This window comes from Ursus arctos, unplaced genomic scaffold (assembly GCF_023065955.2).
Source record: "Ursus arctos isolate Adak ecotype North America unplaced genomic scaffold, UrsArc2.0 scaffold_13, whole genome shotgun sequence".
Lineage (NCBI taxonomy): Eukaryota > Metazoa > Chordata > Mammalia > Carnivora > Ursidae > Ursus > Ursus arctos.
Window position 1 is genome coordinate 33,932,783 of NW_026622797.1, and position 24,031 is coordinate 33,956,813.

The 24,031-nt window shown below is 39.6% G+C and overlaps 1 protein-coding gene across 2 annotated transcripts in view; it reads left to right on the plus strand.

The window, feature by feature from the left end:
- Positions 1-1,530: 1,530 nt before the first annotated feature.
- Positions 1,531-24,031, plus strand: part of PTPRK (protein tyrosine phosphatase receptor type K) — a 540,251-nt gene continuing 517,750 nt past the window's right edge. The window contains exon 1 of one of the 2 annotated variants that reach the window (XM_026504778.4): positions 1,531-1,887. In XM_026504778.4, coding sequence (XP_026360563.2) covers positions 1,788-1,887 — 100 coding nt within the window. In that variant the 5' untranslated portion in view covers positions 1,531-1,787. The remainder of the gene's footprint in view (positions 1,888-24,031) is intronic. The other variant, XM_026504780.4, reaches the window with a different exon arrangement.

Consider the following 24,031-nt stretch of genomic DNA (forward strand, 5'->3'; position numbering starts at 1 on the left):
GCCCTTCAGTTTTTTTGTTACTTAGGATTTACACCTCAATCAAAGAAATAGGAACAGTGAAGTGTGAACAGTTATAGATTAGTGAGTTGAAAACAAAATTGTACCCTGCACCCTAAGGAAAAATGAATTTTATTGTTTTGAATTGAATTGACAAGTGTTGGGCTAGTCAGTGTGCTAATGAGCCAGCCAGAAGACTCCAAATTCTGTTTAATTAAGCTACCACTCTTAGCAAAATTTTTAAAAAGTCTTTTTCTTCCTGATATTATACATGTATATATATGTATATTTATATATTTACAGTTCTATCATAAACTTGGTCATTAATAGCATAAATTTAATTTGTATAAAGGAGGAATATATGGCTCGGTAAATAAATTATATGAATGTTAAATTGAATTTCATATTGTCTTGTTTACAAAGGCTAAAGATATGAGCACCTGACAGATGTCAATCAATACATTCTATTGTTCTAGGCATTGTATATTTGACATTAAAATGCTTAATAAAAATATGTATTCAATTGTGACCACATCTATTTTATTTGAAAATTTTACGAAAATGAATATAGTGTGCAACCAAATAGTCTTTTCACAGAAGCAAGTAAATGTGGCATATGGTGAAACCACTTCAAGCTGCTGAAGAACTAGCAAACTGTAAAATACTTTACTGTCATAATACAGCATCATTTTCCTCCGGATGAAATCATTCGTTGCCGTTTTCATTGTTAGTGTAAAGTCCTTTTGTTAAATACTTCAGTCTTAAGTACCTATTAGATACTAAAAACAAAGCAAAAAACCTTTTCTAGTCCAGCAGACCTATGGGAAGGGAAAAGATACTAAGCCCTGATGCAGTTCTTAGGTTCTTCCTGAGGGAAGAAGCAGAAAGAGGCCAGAAGGTTTCAGAACAACAAGCAAAGTCAGCGAAGCAGAGAGTTAATCCAAATATTCGGCAAATGACAAACCAGCAAGGATGCACGCCAGCTGCTCATACTGGAAAGTTACCGAACGTTTATTTCGGTTCAAGTTTTATTTTTATATAATAAGGAACAATAAGTTTTCTGTGGGGGTGGGGTGTCTTATTCCTTACTAGAGGAATAAGGAACAGTGAGTTTTCAATGCAGGTGGGTGTTTCCTTAGGGCGCTTCTACACTCCCGCTTCTTCCTATCGGCATCCCCTCCGGTGGGACTTCCACCGCAGGGACAGAAGCCCAGGACGCCTCTGCTCGCGGCGTGGGGGCTTTCTCCGCGCTCGTCCTCTGCGGTCCAGCCACACTGCTTACCAAACACTCGCATCTCAAACTCCGGATTTCTGCAACAGGGCAGCCAACGACGCGGGTCCCCTTTCCCGCCCGCTCCCCCGAGCGGCGGCGGGCGGCGAACAAAGGGCGGCGAGAGGCGCGGGGCGCGCGGCCGGGGCCGGCGCTCGTCTCTCCGGCAGGAGGCGGCGGCGCCGCGCCCGAGCCTGCATTCCTCAGAAGCTCCCGGAGCCCGTGGGGCGACGTCACCCCCGGCTCCGCCCCCGTCCCTCCCCGAGCAAAGTAACTCTTGACTAACAGGAGCAGCCTCCGCTGAGCATGGAGAGCTGCCGCCGCGGCCGGCCGGCGACGCGGGCGACGCTTGCGCCCCAGAGGTAGTTTGGGGACCGCGAAGAAGGAAAAAGTGCCGGCGGGCGCAGTGGACTTCCCGCCCTCATCCCGCGAGGCCCGGCCGGCACCTCGGTCGTGGATTTCGCTGCTATCCCTCCAGCAGCTCTTTGCAAAGCTGCTTGAAACTTCTCCCAAAGTCGACATGGATACGGCGGCGGCGGCGGCGCTGCCTGTTTTTGTGACGCTCTCGCTCCTCTCCCCTTGGTCTCCCCTGGGGTCGGCCCAAGGCCAGTTCTCCGCAGGTGAGTGGCCCGGAAGGTGTGTGTGAGGGGGTGGGCGGCGTCCGGATGCCCGACGAATGCCCCCGGCCCGCGGCTTGCGAGGGCTGGTGTCGGCTCCTCGCCAGGGCCGGGGGGCAAGGATTTGGGGGAAGCTTTCGCGGGGCACAGGGCAGAGGGAGCGATGTTCCCAGAGTTTGTGCTAGGTGGGACGCGGGGCACCGGGCTGGGCGCCACTTGGCGCAGGTAACTTTAATCTCCGCCACCCATTGTTCCTCTCGAAGGCTCGCTCGGGGCCAAGGCAGGCAGGGCTGTCCGGGAGTGTGGGGAGACATTGCTTTTCTTGGGAAACTGTGGCAGTCTCCGCGTCCAGCGCACGCTGCACCGCTGGCGAGGAGAGAAGGAAAAAGTAGTTACGACTCTGGAGACGGCTACTCTGTTGCTCGTGGTGCGGGCTTGTTGCTGTCTGCCTCTAGAGCGTTCAAGAAAAAAAAAAAAAAGTGGTTCTTTGTTTTTTTAACCCCCGGGAAGCCATGGTCAGAAATGTGGAGACTGGAAGGGACTGACCTCGGCGCGCTTTGCCAGGTGCTTTTTGTCCCGGGAATAACCTCCCTTGACTATTGTCTAACTACTTCCCCGTCCCTCCCCCAGTCCCTTTCTCCTCCCCCAGTGTTGGCTGCTCCTGGTTTTGCCCTGTGGGTAAGGGCACGGCGTGGAGTAGGTTCCGTGTGTCTGTTGGCGGAGCCTGTAAGATGTTTTGAAATATGATTCTAAGTACCCACACGGAGCCGTCCCGGGCAGCGAGGTCTGGGTGCCGGCGGGGGAAGCCTGACCCCGGCTGTGGCAGCCCGCTTCTCCGGCGGAGCCACCGCGAAGCTGACGCGGTGACTCCGGAGCCCGCCTCGGTGTTGGGGGCTGCGAACGGAGAGTCCAAAGGGAGAGATGTGCTGTGGTGTTGCAGGTTGTCTCTTTGGGTTCTTGGTAAAGCCACTTAAAGAAGTCCGTGAAACCCCGTCTCTCCCAGTCCTGTCCTCTACCCTTCCAGTTTTGTTATCTTTTCTCGTTCTCTCCTCTGGGGGCTCTGAAGTTTCACCAGGTGGATGCTGGGGAGCGGGCTCCCGGGAGCTTGTCAGCTGCTCGCCGGTCCTGACAACTTTTCTGGCCAGTCCACCCAGCTCAGCTTGGGTGGCAAGCGCATCTGCTGCTGCCCTGGGTCTTGGTGCAGATGGAGACGCATTGCTGGCCGAGGGGTGACGGAGAAGACCGGGAAAGTGACTGCCGCGCTCTTGGCTGAGGCCGCAGGATGCGGAGAACGAACTTACTTTGCGATTGTCAGTTTCTCTCGTTGTTGTGGCTACCCTGTTTCCTGGAAATAAACTCAGGTTGTTGTGATCCGGAGTACTGTTTATTTCCCTTACGTCCCCGCTCCCCCGCTGTAGAACGCTATAAAAGGAGTTAGACCAGATTCAGGTGGCAGCATGTGTTGTGCACTAAGGCAGATTATGAAATGCAGCGTGTAGAGGGAAAGCTGTGTATATTGATGATGTATGCTGGACAACAGATCTATGCAATGAGTGATCCGATGGCTTAATTTAATTCTTTCTGGAGTAAGCATTACTACAGAATGCATCTCTGACATATAATGCCGGTTGGTATTGGAACCGTGCTTGATGTAAGTCATTATATGCAGGCAAGTTAGAGTGGGTATTGATTTCTGCACAGTGTTTGTCACTGCACTGAGAGCCTATGCTTCAAAAGGCATGTAGTTTGTTAATTGAAAGTTTGAATTCTACCAGTTGCATGATTAGACTTACGTGTATTCAAGAGTTGCAACTATTAACGCCTCAACAGCTGATGGATATATTTTCAGCAGTAAAGAAACTTTTATATTTCTCCTTTCAAGTGTTATTTACCCTTTAGTAAATATTAAATTGCCTCCAATAGAATGTGCAGATGAGATTTTCTGATCCCCAGAGTTTAGGTATCTCCTAATGAACAATTGTGTTCTTAGACATCCAGTTCTAAGTAATTTTACCAAATATGCCTGGCTTTGGTTTAGTGACAAAGCGAAACACTTGACTTCATGTTACGTTTAAGTAAGAGAATGTGCAGTCTTAATAAATGCAATTCTTATAGGGCTGTACCTCAAAAATTTTGCCATTCATGATTTACATTTTTGCCCAGAAATGAATGCTTTTTATTCCCCCTATTTAAAGTCAGATTGTGAATCTGCCTTTCTTCATGAATTAAAAGTTTGTTTTGTAAACATTTTCATGTTCTGGTTATCCTAAGGCATTTGGTACTCCACTGTCATCAGATTTTATGGCAGTCAGATCTGTTGTAAATACATAGATTCAGAGATTTAAGATGTAGTCTTTCTTGCTGTTTTTTTTTTCTTAGATTCTACTTTAAATAATGAACTTTTATTTCTTTTGAGAAATTTGAATAAAATGCTTTAAAAGTCTAAAACAAATATATATTCAGAATTTTTAAATATCCTGTTAAATAGGTCTTTTAAATCACATCCATTAAGGCCAATTTACCACTTTTAGATATTATCATGTGGCTTCTAATGTAGTACACTTCAAAAGCAAATTTTGAAAGACTAACAATTGTTGGATATGTCATATACTCATCCAGTGTGCTGTCTTTAAAGCACAAATTTAATAATATTTCTATCACTGGGACTTGTTTCTAAGCTTTTGGAATGAAGGTATAAAAATGCTGCATGGTGAGCCTCTTTAAAACCAGAACAGCCTGTAAATATCTATTTTAGTTTAGTCTTTCACTTAAAATGATACCAGTGTCATACCTCGGGGAAACTGAGGCATAGAAGCACAAAGATGCACTGACATTCACAGGGTTGTGTAGCTGTTACCTCTTGATATAATGTGAGAGAGTATTCTGTCCTGGGACTCGGATGCCTGACAAAATCAGTCACGGAGAAGTAACTCGGAAACTCAGCTTTCTCATCTGTAAAATGGGGATAATACCTGTCTTAACCTTTCCACCTGGTTTTTATGAGGATGGTATGAAATAATTTATGTGAATTGGCACTGTAAGTTATAAAGCATTATGCAGCTCTCCTGGGGCGTAGGCGTCATACATTAAGGTAGCTAAGTGCCTTGACTTTAGTCCCCTTTGCTTGCTCCCACACTTGCCTAGTGAGGACAGGCTGTTCAGGAGTGTGTGTGTGTGTGTGTGTGTGTGTGTTTCCTCTGCCAGTCATTCATTTTAATCATTATTAAACATAAACATCCTAGATTGGCCAAACTATAGTTTTATCAATACAGTGAGAGGAATTATCCTTAAATTTTTTTTTTTTTTTTTGCTTACCTCATGTAAATTGTTACTTGAGCTCTACCTGTGGAAGAGTCATTATTAATATTCCTAGTATTCTAACAATAGAAGAAATATATTTTTAGTCATTTGTTTAGCTCTTTGTTCAACTGTTGGTTCAGCTTTTCCATCAGAGTATGGAGAAAAAAATTTGCAGCATTTTAGATGCAGTCTTATCAATGACCTAGAGAGGGACTATTGTGTCTCTAGTATGATATGAGCCTGGAAATGCAGCTCAAGATCCTCACTTGATCTAGTTCCTGGCATGTCACACTGTAAGTGTGCACTCACTTGATCCATTAGGACCTTGCAACTCATATAAACAATGCCACTTCCCTGGTATCTGACTCCCTGCTGTCTCTATATGTGAAGTTAATTTCTCTCATACTTACTACCTACTAGGAAAATACATCAGAAACAGCTTGTTTCAAGCTTTGCTCGCTGATTTTCTGCTTTTGATTGACCAGAATCGCTCAGTCCCTCAATTCATTAAAACTATAAATTCTAACACTAGTAATGATATATAAGTGTACATTTCCAGAACTGTTTTTTCTCTCACTATTCTCCATGTATCTGACTCTGCTAATTTTCCTAGATTGCAAGATGTCGTTTTGTGTCTGGCCTACCCAGACGGGAAGAGGCAGGTCTGGCTGCTATTTGGCCTTGGCATGTGTGCTGCTGACAGCTCTTCTCTTTGTATTCATAAATGCGAATTTGAAAAATAAATCAACCCCTCTGCCGCTCTGCCCCTCTCCCCCTCTCCCACACTCCTTCCCTCTCCTCTGTAGCAATAACAAAGCCCACATGCACATACACAACATCACAGCCTTTTTGTTCCCACTAAATATCTTTTGGTGTTGGACATGTTCTTAAAAACTGGAAATATGACTCAACCACTACCCAGAGCAAATGCCAGTTTTCCCATCAAATCTCATATTTCTACCAGTGATGGTTTACTACACATTTTTATGGCCTTTAAAAAACACTTAATTCATGTGATATGGTCCTATATAGAGAAACTAACTGTGTTGTTGCCTGCCAGTGCTTTTAAAGTGCCATGATCTAGGTCTGCTCAAGGTGGTATTAAAGACAGTGTAAATCATGCTAAATATGGATGTACTTCTCAGAGGCATGGAAAATGCTGTCCTCATCTGCCCTGTGTTATTCCCATTTCCTCTACTTGCTCTTCATGGAGGGCAGGAAGAGGATTGCTGCACGATTTAGAGCAGGAAACATCAAGAGAGTTTACAGATTGTTCTTAAAGACAAAACAAAGAACACTAGGATTCTCTCTGTGTGTGTGTTTGATCTTTTATTTACTTTTCTAAAGAGGGGAAAAAAGCACCTTATTTTTGATTTGTTTATTGGAGTCAGCCTTTGCCTTCGTCCAAACACATTCATTTCTTATTCTGTAGATGTAAAAATTTTCCTCTGTGTATTCCTCTCAGACTTTATCCTTTGATCATATGTATTTGTTTTGTGTTCCTTTATCAAATGGTGTTTCTCTTTGCCTAAAAATGTTATAATTGCTTTTGAACATGACTTGTTTTTTCACCAAAACTCATGCTTTTGTTTGTCATGGTTACTGAACAATAATATCTTCCCAATTCATGATGCCTTAAACTGGTATTTGATAATAAATTAAGTAAGTCTGTCCATCAGGCTAATTTTAATTTTAATTGAAGCCAGAAATAAGTTGTCAATCCATGAAATGATATTTTAATGTCACAGAGTGTTTGTGCTTAAGTGTCTCTAGATGGAAGAGAGCCCTTAAGTTCCTTTTTGTTAGTGGGGATAGAACAAATTTGAGGACCATATTGCCTGTTATTTTGAGATGAGTGAGAAAAGTTACATACAACGATGCTTTGGTAAAAGGAAAAAATGAAAAAAACCATGTTTGAATCTTTGATGTCAGTGAGAACTCTGGAGGTAGAATAGTTTATAAACTTTAAGCTCTATCTTAGGAGACATGTGTTTTTATGAGCAGTGCTCTTAAAGAAACTTCGTTCCACATACAAGGTTTTCTTAGTTCCATGAAGATTCTGGTGAGAGAGGGACGTTTATTTTCCTGAAGTAGTCATCGGGGAATTCTTTTGTAGTTAATATTTTAGTAATAAAAACTGAACGTACATAATTCAACCTAGTTTTGTGAGGTCTTGCTGTGTGTTGAGGTTCTGGGAAAACGCTGGGCGGGGGGGTGTAAGACCACATCGATCCTGTTGTGGAACATTGCCATTTCACCACTTAACTCTGCTTGGAGTTTTTGGCATTCTCGGCTGTGTGTTGATAATCCATAAAAATTATGAGTGGCTTATTTTGTCACTTACAGTTGTTTTAGGAGCAAATTAAGCAGTCCTGAATGAAATAATCCATGTTTCCACTTTATATGATTGTAGAGCTCTGTTAATAAAAATGATGAGCAGGTCAGTGCTGGCTGAATTTTTCTCCAGGTAAGTCATTCTAGGAATTATCTTCTTGAGAAGAACACAGGTAGAAATAAAGCCAAATAAAAGAGTGTCTAGGTGAGTCATTTGCATTTATTTTGTTGGGAAAGCTGAAAGATATTTGTATTTTGTACACACACACAGACACATCTTACCAGTGATAGAACTTGTCTAAAGGTTCAGGTGAGAAGGAAGCTAAGAACACATACAGATGGAATCAAACTCCTGTACTTATATTTTGGAAAGAGTATTGCAAGTAGATAATTACTTTGCCTATTTCATAGATGAAAAAACTGAAATGGGTAAACGAACTATATAGTATATAGTATATTGTACTATACTTTTAAGGAGAAAATAATAAATCTTCCTCCAGATTGGTGTCTATTTATATAAACCCTTCCCAATACAGCCTGTTCCTTAACCAGCTGCTTGCAGGCTGATTCTCCAAACCCTACCCAGAGCAGCAGCTGACCAGCTAGAGACATTCCCCTAATCCTTGTTGAGTAGTAGGGTGACCTAGCAGCTGCTTCATATGGCCACAGCTCCTTGATATAATTCGCCTTAGGTCATTCAACAAATTCAGGAGTAGAGAGGAAGCCTTTCTAGTGCCCTCACAGTCCACCTACGGATTGATGTCTGACTGTCTCATGGTCATTGGATTCATCAACTCCAAGGTGCCCTAGAATTTTGCTACTTGCGTTGTGGTCCATGGACCAGCAACATCAGTCTTGAGAACTTGTGATGATCTTGTGGTCTCTTATCAGAGCTCTTCTCAGAACTGCTGACTCAGAATCTACATTTTAATAAAATCCCCAGGCAATTTGCTTGAACATGTAATTTTGAGAAACACTGCTTTAGGATAAAGAAAGCTCAGCTTGAAAAGATTTGTCACATGGACTTTACTGTAGAATTGTAAGTGTATTGTGAAGGGATTAATTACAATATGAAACAAATTTCCCTGGAATTATATTTCTTTTTCTTTTTTTTTTTTTTTTAAAGATTTTATTTATTTATTCGACAGAGAAAGACAGCCAGCGAGAGAGGGAACACAAGCAGGGGGAGTGGGAGAGGAAGAAGCAGGCTCATAGCGGAAGAGCCTGATGTGGGACTCGATCCCGCAATGCCGGGATCACGCCCTGAGCCGAAGGCAGACGATTAACCGCTGTGCCACCCAGGCGCCCCTGGAATTATATTTCTGATCAGTATTTACTTAATTATGATTTAATGCCCAAGACAGATCAAAACAACAGTACCATTCACTTTTTAAAAAGAATACTCAGACGATTTTGAAAGAAGTATTTTCATAAGAGAACAAAAATAAGGCCAAATGGTTTTGGTTATGAAAGTGTTGTGTTAGAATATTTAAAGGTAAAGATATTATCAAGGAACCAAACATGATATAGTCCAATAACTTTTATTTAAGCATATTGATATGTTGATACAGGAAATGATATTCCCTCTGATAGTAATAGTAGAAGCAGTTTCTTGTTTTATATTTCTCTTTTTCTTCTAAGTGTAATGTAAGGATCTTTGTAATAAGGAGCTCATTTATAGGACAGTCAAATTTAATGAATGGGAGGTAGAATGCATTAAATATCACTGGTGTTCTTTTTACTATCTTTTGTGCTCATATTTAAGAACAGATTCTTGTCAGTTTCCTCAAGAGAAAAATTATGATGTAATAGACAGTGTACAGTATTCATGTCAAAACACAATTTTACTTGCATTTTATAGCTTGCTTTAGCATTCTTTTAGAAAATGAATTTTCCCAGAAGACCTAATTGCCTTCTTATTAATGAGCCTGTAAGTGTGTTTTGTTATCCATTTACTATTCTAAACGTGTCTACTTTGGCTGGCTGTTTTAACAGTGAAGTCTCTGATTAAATCACAACTGCTATATTTGTTTTTGCCATTCGCTAGCGATTCAGAATATACTGGCGTAATGACATGGTTATGGCAGAGAGTAATGGAAAACAAGAAATATAAATTAATGTTAACCCAGAATGGTTGTGTTATGATATCGGGAGCGGGAGTTTGGGGCCATACACAACAGAATTCTCTGCACGTTTGACTGGAAATGAAAGTCTCTTAACCTGTGTTAAATATACAGTTGCTGGATTCATAAATACACTACAAATCAATGATCTCCACATTTACTTATGCTAGACACTGGAGTTTAAAGGAAGAGGTTAAACTGTGGATACATCAGTGCTAGTGTGGAGCTTAGCGATGGAGAGAAACCCAGAAAGGTACTTCCATACATCTTAAAGATCTTTGGAGTCTGAAGAATTTGACTTGTTATATTTTCTAATTTTACTACAAATTCTAGAGCTTTCCCTTTGTACTACTTCTACTTTTATTCTTGTCAGATGTAAATAGGTTCATTTATCCTCTCACATGTTGGAGAAGAGCAGTTTCAGAAACAACAATAGGAGCTGCCATGTACTGAGTGCCTACTACCTGTCAGGCCTTACGGTCAATGTTTCACATGCATTTAAATCCTCGCGATTATCCTTGAAGAATGGAATCCTCTCTGCTTTGCAAACTGAGGACTGGAGAGGGTAAGTAATAACTTGCCTCAGGTGACCATGTGAGGAACCAGTAGAGCCAAAATTCATTATTGAATATATACATATATGTAGCAGGTAGGCATTTTTTTTTTGGTTGCATGTTGGCAGGAAATACAACTCATACTGGTTACAACAAACTGAGAATTTATTTTCTCTCCTAACTGATGCAACTTGACTTAGAATTCACATAATTCCATTGGGATATGATCTCTTTCTGCCTGCTCAGCTTCCCTGTGGGGCACTGTAGGAGCTTCATTCTTAGGCTCCATATAGAGCATGGTAGCTTTGGCAGCTCCCATACCATGAGATTCTTGGTTCAAGTTTGGTATGAAAATGTGTACTTTATGTGGTGTTTTACCTCCAAAGGCCCTGAGGTTCACTCTGATTAGAATCAGTGAATCAGAGGCTCCAGCTGAGGGGAAGTAAGTGCACTGATTGGCTTAGTTCATTAGGATTCTGGGTTCTGCTATAGATCCTCTCTCAGGTCACATGGACTGATGGGAGCACTGCGAATCAAACCATCGGTTATCAACAGATACATTAATGAGTTCTGGAAAGACACCCAAACTACAGTGTGGTTGCTCCAGATAGAATTAAATAAGGAATGAGAAATAAAAGCAAAGAAAGCAGGGACGCCTGGGTGGCACAGCGGTTGGGCGTCTGCCTTCGGCTCAGGGCGTGATCCCGGCATTAAGGGATCGAGCCCCACATCAGGCTCCTCTGCTATGAGCCTGCTTCTTCCTCTCCCACTCCCCTGCATGTGTTCCCTCTCTCGCTGGCTGTCTCTTTCTCTGTCGAATAAATAAATAAAATCTTTAAAAAAAAAAAAAAAGCAAAGAAAGCAGGCTGCATCCTTTGAGGGGGAAGAAAGTATATGGTGAGGAAAAGACAGTTGCATCAGATGGTTCCCAGCTCTGGACCACTAAGTAGTAACGTTAAGAAGACATGGTGGCCTAAGCCTTAGTCTCTAAGGGGAAGAGGGTGGGGAGGTAGAGGGGAAAGAGGTACTTTGCACCTGGCAGTCTTGTGTGTCTTGCAGATCAGCAGTTCATAATTTTCGAAGTGTTTCTTTTTTGGTTTATCCTCTAAGCCACACTTGAAAGCTTGAATTTTATTATTTTCATTATTTTATTCTCTTTGCCTCAGTATTGAATAAATCCAACATTAAAAATTCACCGAATTTTAAGTGTTGAAAGGGACTTTGGGAAATTAATGCCTGTTCATTTGATATCACTTGTCCAAAGTCATACAGCCTGGAAGAACTTAGCTCAAATTCAAGATTTTCTTTTTAAGGATTTATTTATTTATTTTAGAGAGAAAGAGAGAGAGAGAGAGAGTGCGGTGGGGAGGGGCAGGGAGAGAGGGAGAGAATCTCAAGCAGACTTCATGCTGAGTGCAGAGCCCGTCGTCCCATGTCGGAGACCATGACCTGAACTGAAATCAAGAATTGGACGCTTAACCAACTGACAGAGCCATCCACGTGCCTCTCAAATTCAAGATTTTTATTTATTTTTATTTTTTTAAAGATTTTTTATTTATTCGACAGAGATAGAGACAGCCAGCGAGAGAGGGAACACAAGCAGGGGGAGTGGGAGAGGAAGAAGCAGGCTCATAGCGGAGGAGCCTGATGTGGGGCTCGATCCCAGAACGCCGGGATCACGCCCTGAGCCGAAGGCAGACGCTTAACCGCTGTGCCACCCAGGCGCCCCAAGATTTTTATTTTTTAATTCACTATTGTCACCAACATACACATTGTTTTGCTTAATGGTAATTTATACAGGCAGTTAATTATTTAGGTTTTTCTTTAATTATTTTGGTTTGTATTTTGAAGTTCTAAAACAGTGTTTCCAAAAGCAAACCTGACTTAATGATTGGCTTTAATTAAAATTATAATCCAAATATGAGGTGATAATAATTAATATGTCTGTGAATAAAAGAGACCACTTAGTTAATTGCTTGGTTTTCAGTTATGCTGAATATCCTACAAATGTACTTGAGTAGGTATTTGCATGCGTGCATTTGTTTATTTTTAAGAGAAGCCAGAGAGTAAGCTAAGCTGTGATAAATGATGCTAATTGACACAGAGAAGTAGAACCTGGTAACTCTTCACTTTGGAAACTAGTTTTGAAAAACTCAGGATGCAAAGGTGAACTTGTTTATAATTTTGATCTTCTCACCTCTGCTGCCTAACTTTATAATGCATATCTGCACAACATGGGATATTCAAGAGTTGCTATACAATAATTGGGGTATTTGATAAGAAATGAAATGTAGGGAAGTAGCAGCTGTTTGCCCAGCCTCTCCCACTTACAAGGAGAGATTTATCCAGCCTGTGTTAGATACACATCTGTGCTGATGACCTGAAGCTGAATGTGACTGAAGACCAGGGGCTCAAACGTGGTTGTGCCAGTTTAGACCAGAGTATCATTCCCGGGCACTTCTATGGCTGATAACGGCCTGCTCTGGCTACATTGGGGTGAAGACAGTGATTGTGGAAGATTTATTGACTGGAGCATGCTTCTTTCTGTCACTGGAGGCTTCTGTTCACACACCTTTGAGCGTTATCTTAAATAAGTTACTGAATTATTATTTTCTTCCTTGTGTATCGCCTGCTTTCTCTATGCCTTTTTTTTTTTTTACCCCTTATTTATATTCTTATCAGGTGTGATTCCTGAATGATGAGTTTTGTGATAGTTTGCCTAACAACCTGGTGGGTTGAGGCAGAGTGCTATCTAGGCTTGGCCCATTATTGCCCCTTTATCTAAACGGACATTTAAATACTTTGGCAGTATATGAGGTCAGCGGGTTGGCAGTGACCTGCTTAAGAGAGCAAAAGGTTCCTTTAGAGATCTGTGTAAGAGTCCATTCAGTGCATGGAGCATTGGGCTTGCTATGACTGTGTGCCAGTCTTAGTTTTGTTTCTTTTTGGCATTGAGATTTGGAGGTAATTCCTTTCTGCTGAATCTTTAATTTCCTTATCATTAAAATGGGAATATTACAATGAATAGTGATAGTAATATCTTCTCCAGGTGCTCAATAGGGCAATTTTGAATAATATCTTTTCTAGCTACTCAATAGGACAATTTTGAAAGGTAAAACTGAAACATATGCAGAAGTATTTTTTAAATTGTAAACTACCATAAAAATATAATTTATTTTTGGGGGAATATAAATTTTGATAAATTGTTGCTAAGGGCAAAAATAATATACTGAACAATGGAAATGAAACCAATAGATGCTTTGTATATTTGCAGTTATACATTGCATATCTGTTTGCATATGTAAGCTTTGGGAAAAGTGGTATGATGAAGAGGTCAATATGGTTCTGTGAACAGTGAGTAAATTTGTTATCATGTATCATAAAATGTACCCCCTGATTCATTTTCACCTATATACTTATTTTCTCTCTCTATAAGTCAGCTTTACTCTGTAATGCTGCCAAATAGTATTTGTATTTTCTCCAGATATATCAGTAAAGATTACATGATTATGAAATATTTTTATTGTAAAATTTTAACGAGATGTTTTAAGGGCTGTAATTATATAGAGCAAGTTTAATGTACAGTATAGTTTTTCCTTTGAGTATTTTCATGAAGAAACAGAAAATGCTCTTGGTATCTGAACTGGTGTGCCTAGCTGGGGAGAGAGTGATTCAGATAAGGCTTGTATGTCTTTATTGAATTTTTCCACTCTACATATCTTTGAACATTTGCTAAGTGTCAGTGCTGTGTCAGGTCTTGGGTATGCTGGCAAGCAAGCCAGGCATTGTCCTTGAACTTTGGCAGTAAATGTGACTTTTATGACTATTAAGGAGTGGTAATCTTTGCATAGCTTCACATCTAGCAATTCATGGGTGAAGCCTGGGGCTGTTCAGTAACTGACCATACCCCTGCCTGTGGCTTGGCAAATCTCAGAGTGCAGGCTGTCTCTCAGAATTTGCTGGTCCACTTTAGAAGTTGCCTGGGAGAATCCAGTGTGTCAGCAATCGTTCTATATCCTTGAGTCTACACACAAAAGAGCTAGAAGCCTACCAAAGAAGCATTATGCAAAAATTTGCTGCACTGATAATAAAATTCCATCAAGTGGAATTTCCCAAAAGTTGAGTAATCGGAAGTGTAAGCAAGTGTAAACAAGTTGGGCAGAGGAGAGAGCACATTTGTTTTTCTAGAGGCTCACAGTCACTCTCCCTCTGGGAACATGAGCAGGAAGGTTGGAGGGCAGCCTCATCCAGGTTGTATGTAAATGTGCATTCACAGCGTTCGGATGCAGAGGCCATGGTTGTTTGGCTGCGGATTCATATTTGCTGTGACCTACAGTTGTTCATCGACAGCTTTTCCAGTCTCTGATCAGCCTTCTCTCTGCTGCTGCTTCAGGGAAGCTCATGGCCCCATAGTGGGCAGCCCCTAGGGAGGGAGGCTGGCAGAGAGGCCTGGCAGTCCAGAATCCAGTGGGCTGAGATAATCCCCAGACTCCCTGCACCTGCATCCTGGAAGAGGCAAATTCAATTCCTAGTGCTTTAGTCATTCATTTTGGAGGGGGCAACAGTATTGTCATTTAAATATACCTGTTGCTCTACCAGGAAATGGGGATTTTGAACCTCTGTATTGAAGAAGGCCCAAATGACCTGTAGTGTGTGAATTAAGGAGAGAAGTAATTTTGGTTGTGTACATTTTTCTCAGGAGAACTAATCCCAAATTTCATAGACCCAAGCTTCAAAAATAAACATCTAGAAAACTTATTTTATTTTTTGTTTTTTAAGATTTTATTTTTTTAAGTAATCTCTACACTTAACGTGGGGCTTGAACCCACAACCCAGAGATCAAGAGTCGCATGCTTCACCGACTGAACCAGCCAGGAGCCCCCAAATTTAGAAAACTGATTTTAATTTAGTTGAGTCACTAACATTTTGTGCCCATTTTATACTTAAGCAAGGGACACTGGAATGTTGATCTCCACATATGAAATATATAGCATAATGTTCACGATCATAGACTTGGGAACCTGATTGTGCTTGAGTGTGAATTTTGGTTCCAACATTTTCTTGCTATGGGACCTAACCATGTTCCTTTAGTTTCCACACCACATCTGTGAAATGGAATAATACCAGTCACCCACATGTTCTGGTTGGTTTTTTTTTTTTTTTTTTTTGAAGAATATTGAGTTAAAGTGCTTGGAAGAGTACCTGACACATTAATAAAATGTATTCACTTTAGCTTTTGTTATCATCATCCTAATGAGTGGACTCAACCCATGTTTGCACAATATCCTATCCCAGGCTGTTATTTTTAAAAATAACTGCTATATCTTTTACTTTAAAATAAAACCAGCAGACAGTAGATAATAGGATGCCTGAAATAACTCAGTATGCTGATTAACAAAGACCACAGCAAATATTATAAAGAATAGCATTCAGTGGGTATGAAAACAAGTGGCAAATTTATACTGATTCCTAAAGAACCAGAATCTTAGGATGAATGACCAAAAAAAAACCCCCCAAAAAACAAAAAACCCAAACCAAACCCAAAAAACCCCACAAATAAAACAAAACCCCAAATCTACATATGTAGAGTGAGAGTACCAGAAGCTATAACTTTTAAGTATAAATACCTCAGAAATCTTTGGAAGATGCATTTAACATTTCTTATCCAGGTTGGAGACGTGGGAGATGTGGGGCATTCCTGAAATAAGCATGTTTACTGCCTGGACAGACTTAATCTCAGATAAAATACAAAAAGTCTGGTTTGGGAATAAGAGTAAAATGGGCATTGAGCCGGAAGCTGAGGAGTGAAATCTCTGCCACTTCAAGAAGCGTCCATCCCAGTGATAACTAACTGTTGTCCAATCCAGGAGAAGCACTCAGATTTCGAAATGAGATGATAAGCATTAGCAGAAGATAAATTGACATCTCCTTAGTTCCTAAGGAATGTTGTTTCTCCAAAGGTTGTAGAATGAGAAAAAGGTATCTGTAATGTGCCATTTGCATTTAACGCATGCTGAGTAAATGAATTACAGGTACTTAGAATGTCTATTTCCCTGTGAATTCTAGATAACGTTTTTTGTTTTCCTTTTGAAGGTTGCTGTTGATATTTAATCTTCCTTAGCTCAGGTAGTTTCAAATCCATTTAAACCCCAAGACTTTTTCAAGCCCCTGCCAACAGGGAAAAGCCATTTTAGAATCCTGGCAAATGGCTGGAGGGTCTGGCTAAACTTTTGACAATTGTTAGCTCAGTTACAGAGTTGCTCTGTGGCGAGTCATTACAGAGGGAAGCCGCTCTAAACTGCAGCAAGGATTTTAGGTTCCACTCAAGCTTTAGATTTCTTATATTCTCACTTTCTTACTGTACCTCTTCTAGCTTTAATTGAAATAAACCTCCCTTTTCCTTGAGTTATACTGATGAAAATGTTTGCTCTCCAGATGTGATTAAAAATTCCTGTCAACTTTCTTACCAGAGAAGTTCTTTGCACTGCAGGTTTGAATCTCACTGACATAAATACTTTTGTAATATTCAGTTTACCATAATAATGTGATTTTGTATCCTGACTGGATGCTCCTACTAATATAGGTTTTTGTGACAGAAGGTGTTTTCATAAACTCCTCTCCATTTAAAAATTTCTCAAGATGTCGTTTTGATGCAACATTTGACCAAGTTCATAGTCTTAATAGGAAGGAGCATATAACAACAAAACAAACTCTTGTAGCCTATGTAAACTTAAATGTGGAACCATTCAAAAAAGGGCATGTGCACTGGACTACCTGTTTTGTGCTCCAGAATCATGACCCAGCCATTATTTGGAAAGTGAACTTGTTCTTATGTAAGTCACGACAAATAACTAAAGGATACTGAATTGGAAAAAGATTGAGAATGGTAGAACTGTGTAGGGAATGGAAACACTATGTAACGGACAGTATACTTAAATATGATATATATAGGAACTGGGGTGCCTGGCTGGCTTGGTCGGTAGAGCATGTAACTCTTGATCTCAGGGTCCTGAGTTGAAGCCCCATGTTGGGTGTAGAGCCTACTTAAAAAAAAAAAAAATTGAAAAAAAATATATTTTGTGTGTGTATATGTATATACACACTCTAAATTCTAACCAGTGTGTTCAAACTGGCTTCTCATCTTTTGGCTCAAGGAAATTGGAGAAACCCATAACCAGGGAGTGTTAGAGCAGAGATATCCAGAAGGACCCAGGTGTTTTGACTTCTTGCTTAGATTCTGCAAAGTAGATTTCTGGCTCATTCTCATCAGGAATACAGATTCCAGGTGAGGACTGGGAATTCTTTTGAGGGCTGTTGTTCACTCCTTGAGCTTAGGTACAGGAATCTATAGGATAGTGTTCTGGATTTCCCACAGTTATCATGGCCATTCACTTACATATTCATTTAAGATCTTCCCAGGTCTCTCAGCAGTTTGCTCACAGTTTGGAGTTAGGATACCAGTAGAAAGAGGCACTTTATCCACCCCCTTCACTCATTCATAATTATTCCACCAACTTCCCCAATTGCAGCACATTTTAGAAAAGCATAGGGGTGCCTGGCTGGCTCAGTTGGTAGAGTATGTGACTCTTGATCTTGGAGTTGTAAGTTTGAGTCCCGTGTTGGGCATAGAGGTTACTTAAAAAAATAAAAATAAAAACGATTGTTTTCAGGGCGCCTGGCTGGCTCAGTCAGAAGAGTGTGCGACTCTTGATCTCGGGGTTGTGAGTTTGAGCCCCAGATTGAGTGTAGAGATTATTAGAAGAAAGAAAGAAAGAAAGAAAGAAAGAAAGGAAGAAAGAAAGAAAGAAAGAAAGAAAGAAACTTTTTTTAAAAAGCATGTAATTTTAGTATCTTTAGTTTCACGTAGTTGGGGCGCCTGGGTGACTCAGTTGGTTAAGTATCCAACTCTGGATTTTGGCTCAGGTCATGATCTCAGGGTCGTGAGATCAAGCCTTGGGTGGGGCTCAGTGCTGGGTATGTAGGGTGCTTAAGATTCTCTCCTCTCTCCCTTTACTTTTGCTCCCTTTCCCCCCAACTCCCTTGTGCTCTCTCTTAAAAAAAACAAAAAACAAAACAAAAAAAACCAGTATCTCATGTTGCTTCAAATATGGTCAAATGAAGGGTAGGAGAGAACGGAGGGCAGAATGTCCTACCAGCAGTGACTTATTCAGGTGCCATTTCCTTTTAGGTGGAGACTTGTTGTAACACTCCCATTAATTGTTGGAATTAGAGCTGTATCAAGCATTGTCTTTTTTTTGTTTATTTTTTTATAAAGTCATATGCTCTTCCAGCTGAGCCAGCCAGATGACCTCAAGCATTGTCTTTTATGTGAACAATGAGAAGAAGGATATATCTATTCTGTGCATTATGGCAATAGATTTGAACACTATATGACAGCTTCTTGAATATAACATTCTTATGAGCGTGTTAAAATAGATGATAACCAATCTAAATTATTAGGACTGGCAATACCTTGTTGGTACAGACGACATTGACTTGTGCATTCATATGGTTGATTAGAATCCCTGTTAGAGTTAGAGAGGCTGGTGAGCTAGTGGCTTCTTCATTAAATAAGATGTGTATGGAAGAGCTTGTTTCATTTCATGTTAATTAAGTTAAGTTTATCAACTACTGAATGACTGTCCATTTTTGTGCCAGGCAGTGTGTTTAGCAAAGAGGGCAAAAAGATGAAAAAGTTGACCAACTCCCTGTACTCTCACAGACTAGTCAGAGGATCTGGAAATAAATAAGTTATAATTAAGAGCAGGAGGTACAATGAGCGAGTACCATCTGAATGTGGGGAAAGGACAGTTACTCACTGTTGATTAGTTAGGCTTTTCAGGGTCAGAAGGTCGTCAATGGCAAATGCTCAAGAACAATGGCCACACAATACTCATGGAAAACTGAGGAAATAATGGTGATGATGGTAAATGCTTAAAGTGGATTTCAAACAAAACAAAACAAAACAAAACAAAACAAAACAAAACAAAACAAAACAAAACCCCACGTTCAGGTTTTAGCACTTGCCAATTTCCATGGTTGTAAATGCTACCACTATAGCTGATACCGAACTACCAATGTGAGTGACATCACTGAACGCAGAGTTGGGAAGAGATGAGTAATAGCACACCTTTACACAGTGTTTCCACCATACAAATACAAGAAAAGTAAATAACTTCAAGAGCATAAAGATAATATAGTAATAGTAAAATGTAATAAAATATTGAGGAAGTTTTGCGTTTTGAGTTAATACCTCTGTTTTAAATATAATTTATTCAACTAAGTTTAGATAATTTAATTTTTGAAAATGGCTGTTGAATAACAATTGGCTGACAAAGTTGCTGGAAATTTTAACAATTGATGGTCAGGAGCTGGTATGGGCTGGCTCTAGCACCACTCAACGCATTATAGCATTATAATCTTGGATATGGGTGTGATGGGTACAGTGAGTGAATCCTCTTTAATTATGAGGCTTTTCGATAACACTGTCCCAATAAAGCAGAATTTAGTGTGAGAAAGATTAGTTCACACTGAAACCCATTAGTGAAGATTTAGTTTCCAACAAGGTTTAGGTTCATAGAAAGGAAATCCTGAGCTCAGAAGGCTTTGGGAGCCATCCGCTATGGAATCTACTCTCAGGAAAAGTCCTAAGAAGACTGTTTTCTTGCCAAATTGAAGTTTTCTTACTGCACAGGGTGAATATCTTTGGTCATAAGTGTTGGTGCGAATAGTCACTCTCCTTAAGGGCTGTTAACTTAGAGCCCTGCTAAGTATACTTAAGTAAGTTTTTAAATGCCTTTGAATTATGTACATTTTCATGCTCAGCACCATCTTTTCCAGAATATTACACAGTAGGTGGTGGGTTTCCAACCAATAGAGCTTTAAAATTATTATGTAATCCCTATAATAACATATCACTGTGACCCACAAGAGCACCCAACATTTAAGTTATTCAGAAATATTTGAAGAATAAACATGCCGGTGAAAGTGAATGGATTTGCATCCCCGTGTGCTTTACATTTGTTGCTTTGATGGGCTTTTTTTGACGTATATGAAATTAATATCTACAAAACCTACATTTTTTTTATATAAGGCATATATTTCTTAAATATATTTGAGTTCTTGATTTAATGATCTTTTGTTGTTATTTCCCACTGAATTATCGATTGTTTGACAAAGTTACTTGATTTATTTTACTTATCTAAAATTCCTTTTCATCTTTTAATTTCTCCCAGTGTCACATGCAAGTGGAATGTTGTCTTAACACACGCTCTTACAGTATTTATTTCCATAAGATAAGAATATTTCATGTTCTAAAAAATGTCATGAAAGTTCATCCTATAGTGCTAAATGAAAATTCTTGTGTCCTGTATGCTTTTTTTAAGCTCTGCCTAGAAGTTGGTGTCGAAAAAGTAGATATTCATACTTAGGGAGTATATTGTAAGATATTTTGTGAAATTGGCAGATTGTATGTATGTTGTATATGTATGGGTTTTTTTCCCTTTTGGTAGGAAGGTGTGTGTGTGTGTGTAAATGTGTGTGTGAATTAAGTTTAGTAATATGATAAAGTGCTGACAAGGCTACCAAGTGACTTATTTTGGCAAAATGGATTTCTCTCTCGGTATGACTTTGTGTATCTTAGATAAAATCTTTCATCTCATATTTGGGGAAAAAAATCTTTTCTCCTTCACATAAGGACAATTTTAAGAATTTGGAAGTATTCCAAACTTTACAATTTAAAACTAGGTCTCATAAAAATTTTTCCTCGTTTGTTCAAAACAAAATACAGATTTTAATTGTTTTTTTTTTTTTTTTAAAGATTTTATTTATTTATTCGACAGAGATAGAGACAGCCAGTGAGAGAGGGAACACAAGCAGGGGGAGTGGGAGAGGAAGGAGCAGGCTCATAGCAGAGGAGCCTGATGTGGGGCTCGATCCCAGAACGCCGGGATCACGCCCTGAGCCGAAGGCAGACACTTAACCGCTGTGCCACCCAGGCGCCCCCAGATTTTAATTCTTAATTAGTGGTCTCTCTTCCTTGAAGAAACCAAGTGGGAGAAGAGATAGAGACAAATATTTCTTAGTATTATTAATAAAGGTGTAGTACTAAATTGGCTGGAAGTTTTGTTTTTCTGCATTTAAACGTGGTTATAGGAAAGAGGCATATGTTAATATAAACTCTCAGGGATTTACTTTATAAATGAATTCCTACTGTATGACTGAGATCAGTAAATGTTAAACTCAGTCTCTTATGCCTATAATACTATAGCAATTAATTGATATTCAGAATGATGACTGAATTAGCTAAGCATAAGAAGATTTAATTATGTTAGGTATACTGTAGTAATTCATAAGTCTGGAAAGCTTACCAATAGTGGCCACAGTGATTGAAATGAAAGTACCTCCCCTTCTCCCCATTTCTGAGGTAATCAAATGATTACATTGTCTAGGACAAGCCATTTTAGAGAATTTGTTTTTAACAGACAACTTCTACTTAGTATTACTTTTTGTGGCAACACTGTTTGTACATCAGGGCCTGATAAAGATTTGTAATTCATTTCTCACTGCCTTAGCCACTTCTTTCTTCCTTCCTTCCTTTCTTTCTTTCTTTCTTTCTTTCTTTCTTTCTTTCTTTCTTTCTTTCTTCCTTCCTTCCTTCCTTCCTTCCTTCCTTTCTTTCTTTCTTTCTTTCTTTCTTTCTTTCTTTCTTTCTTTCTTTCTTTCTCTTTTTTTTTTAAAGAGGGGGAAAGGAAGGAGGGGCAGAAGGAGAGGAAGAGAGAGTATCTTAAGCGGGTTCCACAGCCAGCATGGAGCCCCATATGGGGATCGATGAGGGGCTCGATCTCAAACACTGAGATCATGCAGGACCTGAGCCAAAATCAAGAGTCCGACAGTTAACTGACTGAGCCACTCAGGCACCCCATGTTAGCCTCTTCTTTGTTGAAGCCAGATGACATGACACAACAATGCGTGGGCATTAGGATTTTACCTGATACTGTCAGAAACTGAAGGCATTGGGGTATATTTCTCTGGGCTGTTTACATGTCTTTTCTAGACTGTCATTTCAAGGGAAAAAAATTCCTTCTTTAATGTTTTAGGCCCCTTAACCTATAGTGACATTAACTTTCAAAAATATGATTTTCAGTAGCTAAAATTTTAGTGTTTACTGGATCTAGCACTGGGCTAAGGACTTTATAAGCATCAGTTCAGTATTTTCAAACTGCATGTAACCACCCATTTTGTGGGTATGGAATTCAGTTCTGTAGGTAGCAGCCAGCTTAAAAAAAAAAACAAAAAAAAAAACCCATGAAATAGAAGAGAATATAACAACAATAATAAACATAGGCGTACACACCATGGAGGAAGTATTATTTCATGAAACTTTGGTTTTAATTAAATAGATTTATATATCTTTTTGTCTGTGTATTGAGTCACAGCGTGAAATAAATTTCTCACTGTGAGCCTTACCAAAAAAGCAGGAAAGCACTCCACTTTTTCATGTAATGCTCACAGTAATCCTATGAAGTAACCCAGGGTGGGTGGTGTGCGCAAGGTCCCGTAGTTTGTAAACTCCAAGATTAGTCTTTGACTATTGTGATGTGGCATTTTTGGTGTACTCTAAAGAACACAGGGTTTGCCTAATCTGGTGAATGAGTGGTGTAATTTACCTGGGTCTGTTTCCTTATCCTCAGTTTGGGGATAATGCCACTACCACGCTCACTATTTAGAGGGTTCTAAGGATCAAATAAGGTAATTTATGTGAATATGCTCTTCCACCTTCAAAGATCTATACAAATGTAAGTTATTATTATAATGACTTGCTCTTTGGCTCTTCAAATACTAATTGACTACTAGGTTGACTAGAGATGATTGGATTAAGTATCTTTTGAAGTATTTTTCAGGGGGGCGCCTGGATGGCTCAGGCGGTGAGCATGCAACCCTTAATCTTGGGGTTGTGAGTTTGAACCCCATGCTAGGTGTAGAGATTACTTAATAAAAAAATATTTTTCAAACTCAAAAGTTTACAATTCAGTGTTTCAGGAGTAGAGATCACTCCTGTTGGGTACTTTTATAGCTTTTGTTTCTTGTTTATGACAGAATGTTGTAGTGAATGAAGAAGCTATGACTTTTATTTCTATTTACTTTCCCTATTTTGGTGTTACTCTTGACAAAACAACAGAAGGCAAATGTACTTTGGACATACCTGTATAAGCTCATTATTCCCATTTGTCTTCAAATAAACCTGCATCTTGATTTTAAAAGAAAACACTATGTAAATAAAATTTGATTAAAAAAATACCAATGGTGATACTTAATGGAACATCTGAAAAATTCTGAATAAATCTATATCCAAGACTTAACAAAAAACAACAGCCATGGAACAAAAAGCAAATATGAAACCTTCAGTTGATTGTACAATTTGTGAGTGGAGGTATTTCAATGAATAAAAGCTAGTAAAATAGCTAGCTGTGTGTCTTCTGCCTGTCTTCTAACTATCTGTCATTTTTTCTTCCTTTCTCTCAATCATCTTTCTATCTATGTGCCCATCTAGCCAAACTTATTGTTACGGTATATGTTTTTATTCCATATTTATTCTGTAGCCCAATTCTAGGATATAATGATAAAAATATGCATATTTTGCATTTTGTGTGTCAGTATGGCATGACCTCATAATTCAGTGTACATCCTGAAGTCTTAGAGTTATGAACATTATCATAATTAGACATTTAGAGGAACAGGCAGTTATCTGGACAGAGGAGCATTGATGCCTCTGTTCTCCAGCCCCCCTTTAATGTAGTCCTAGGAAAAGCAGAGGAGGTTATTGGGATGCAAATT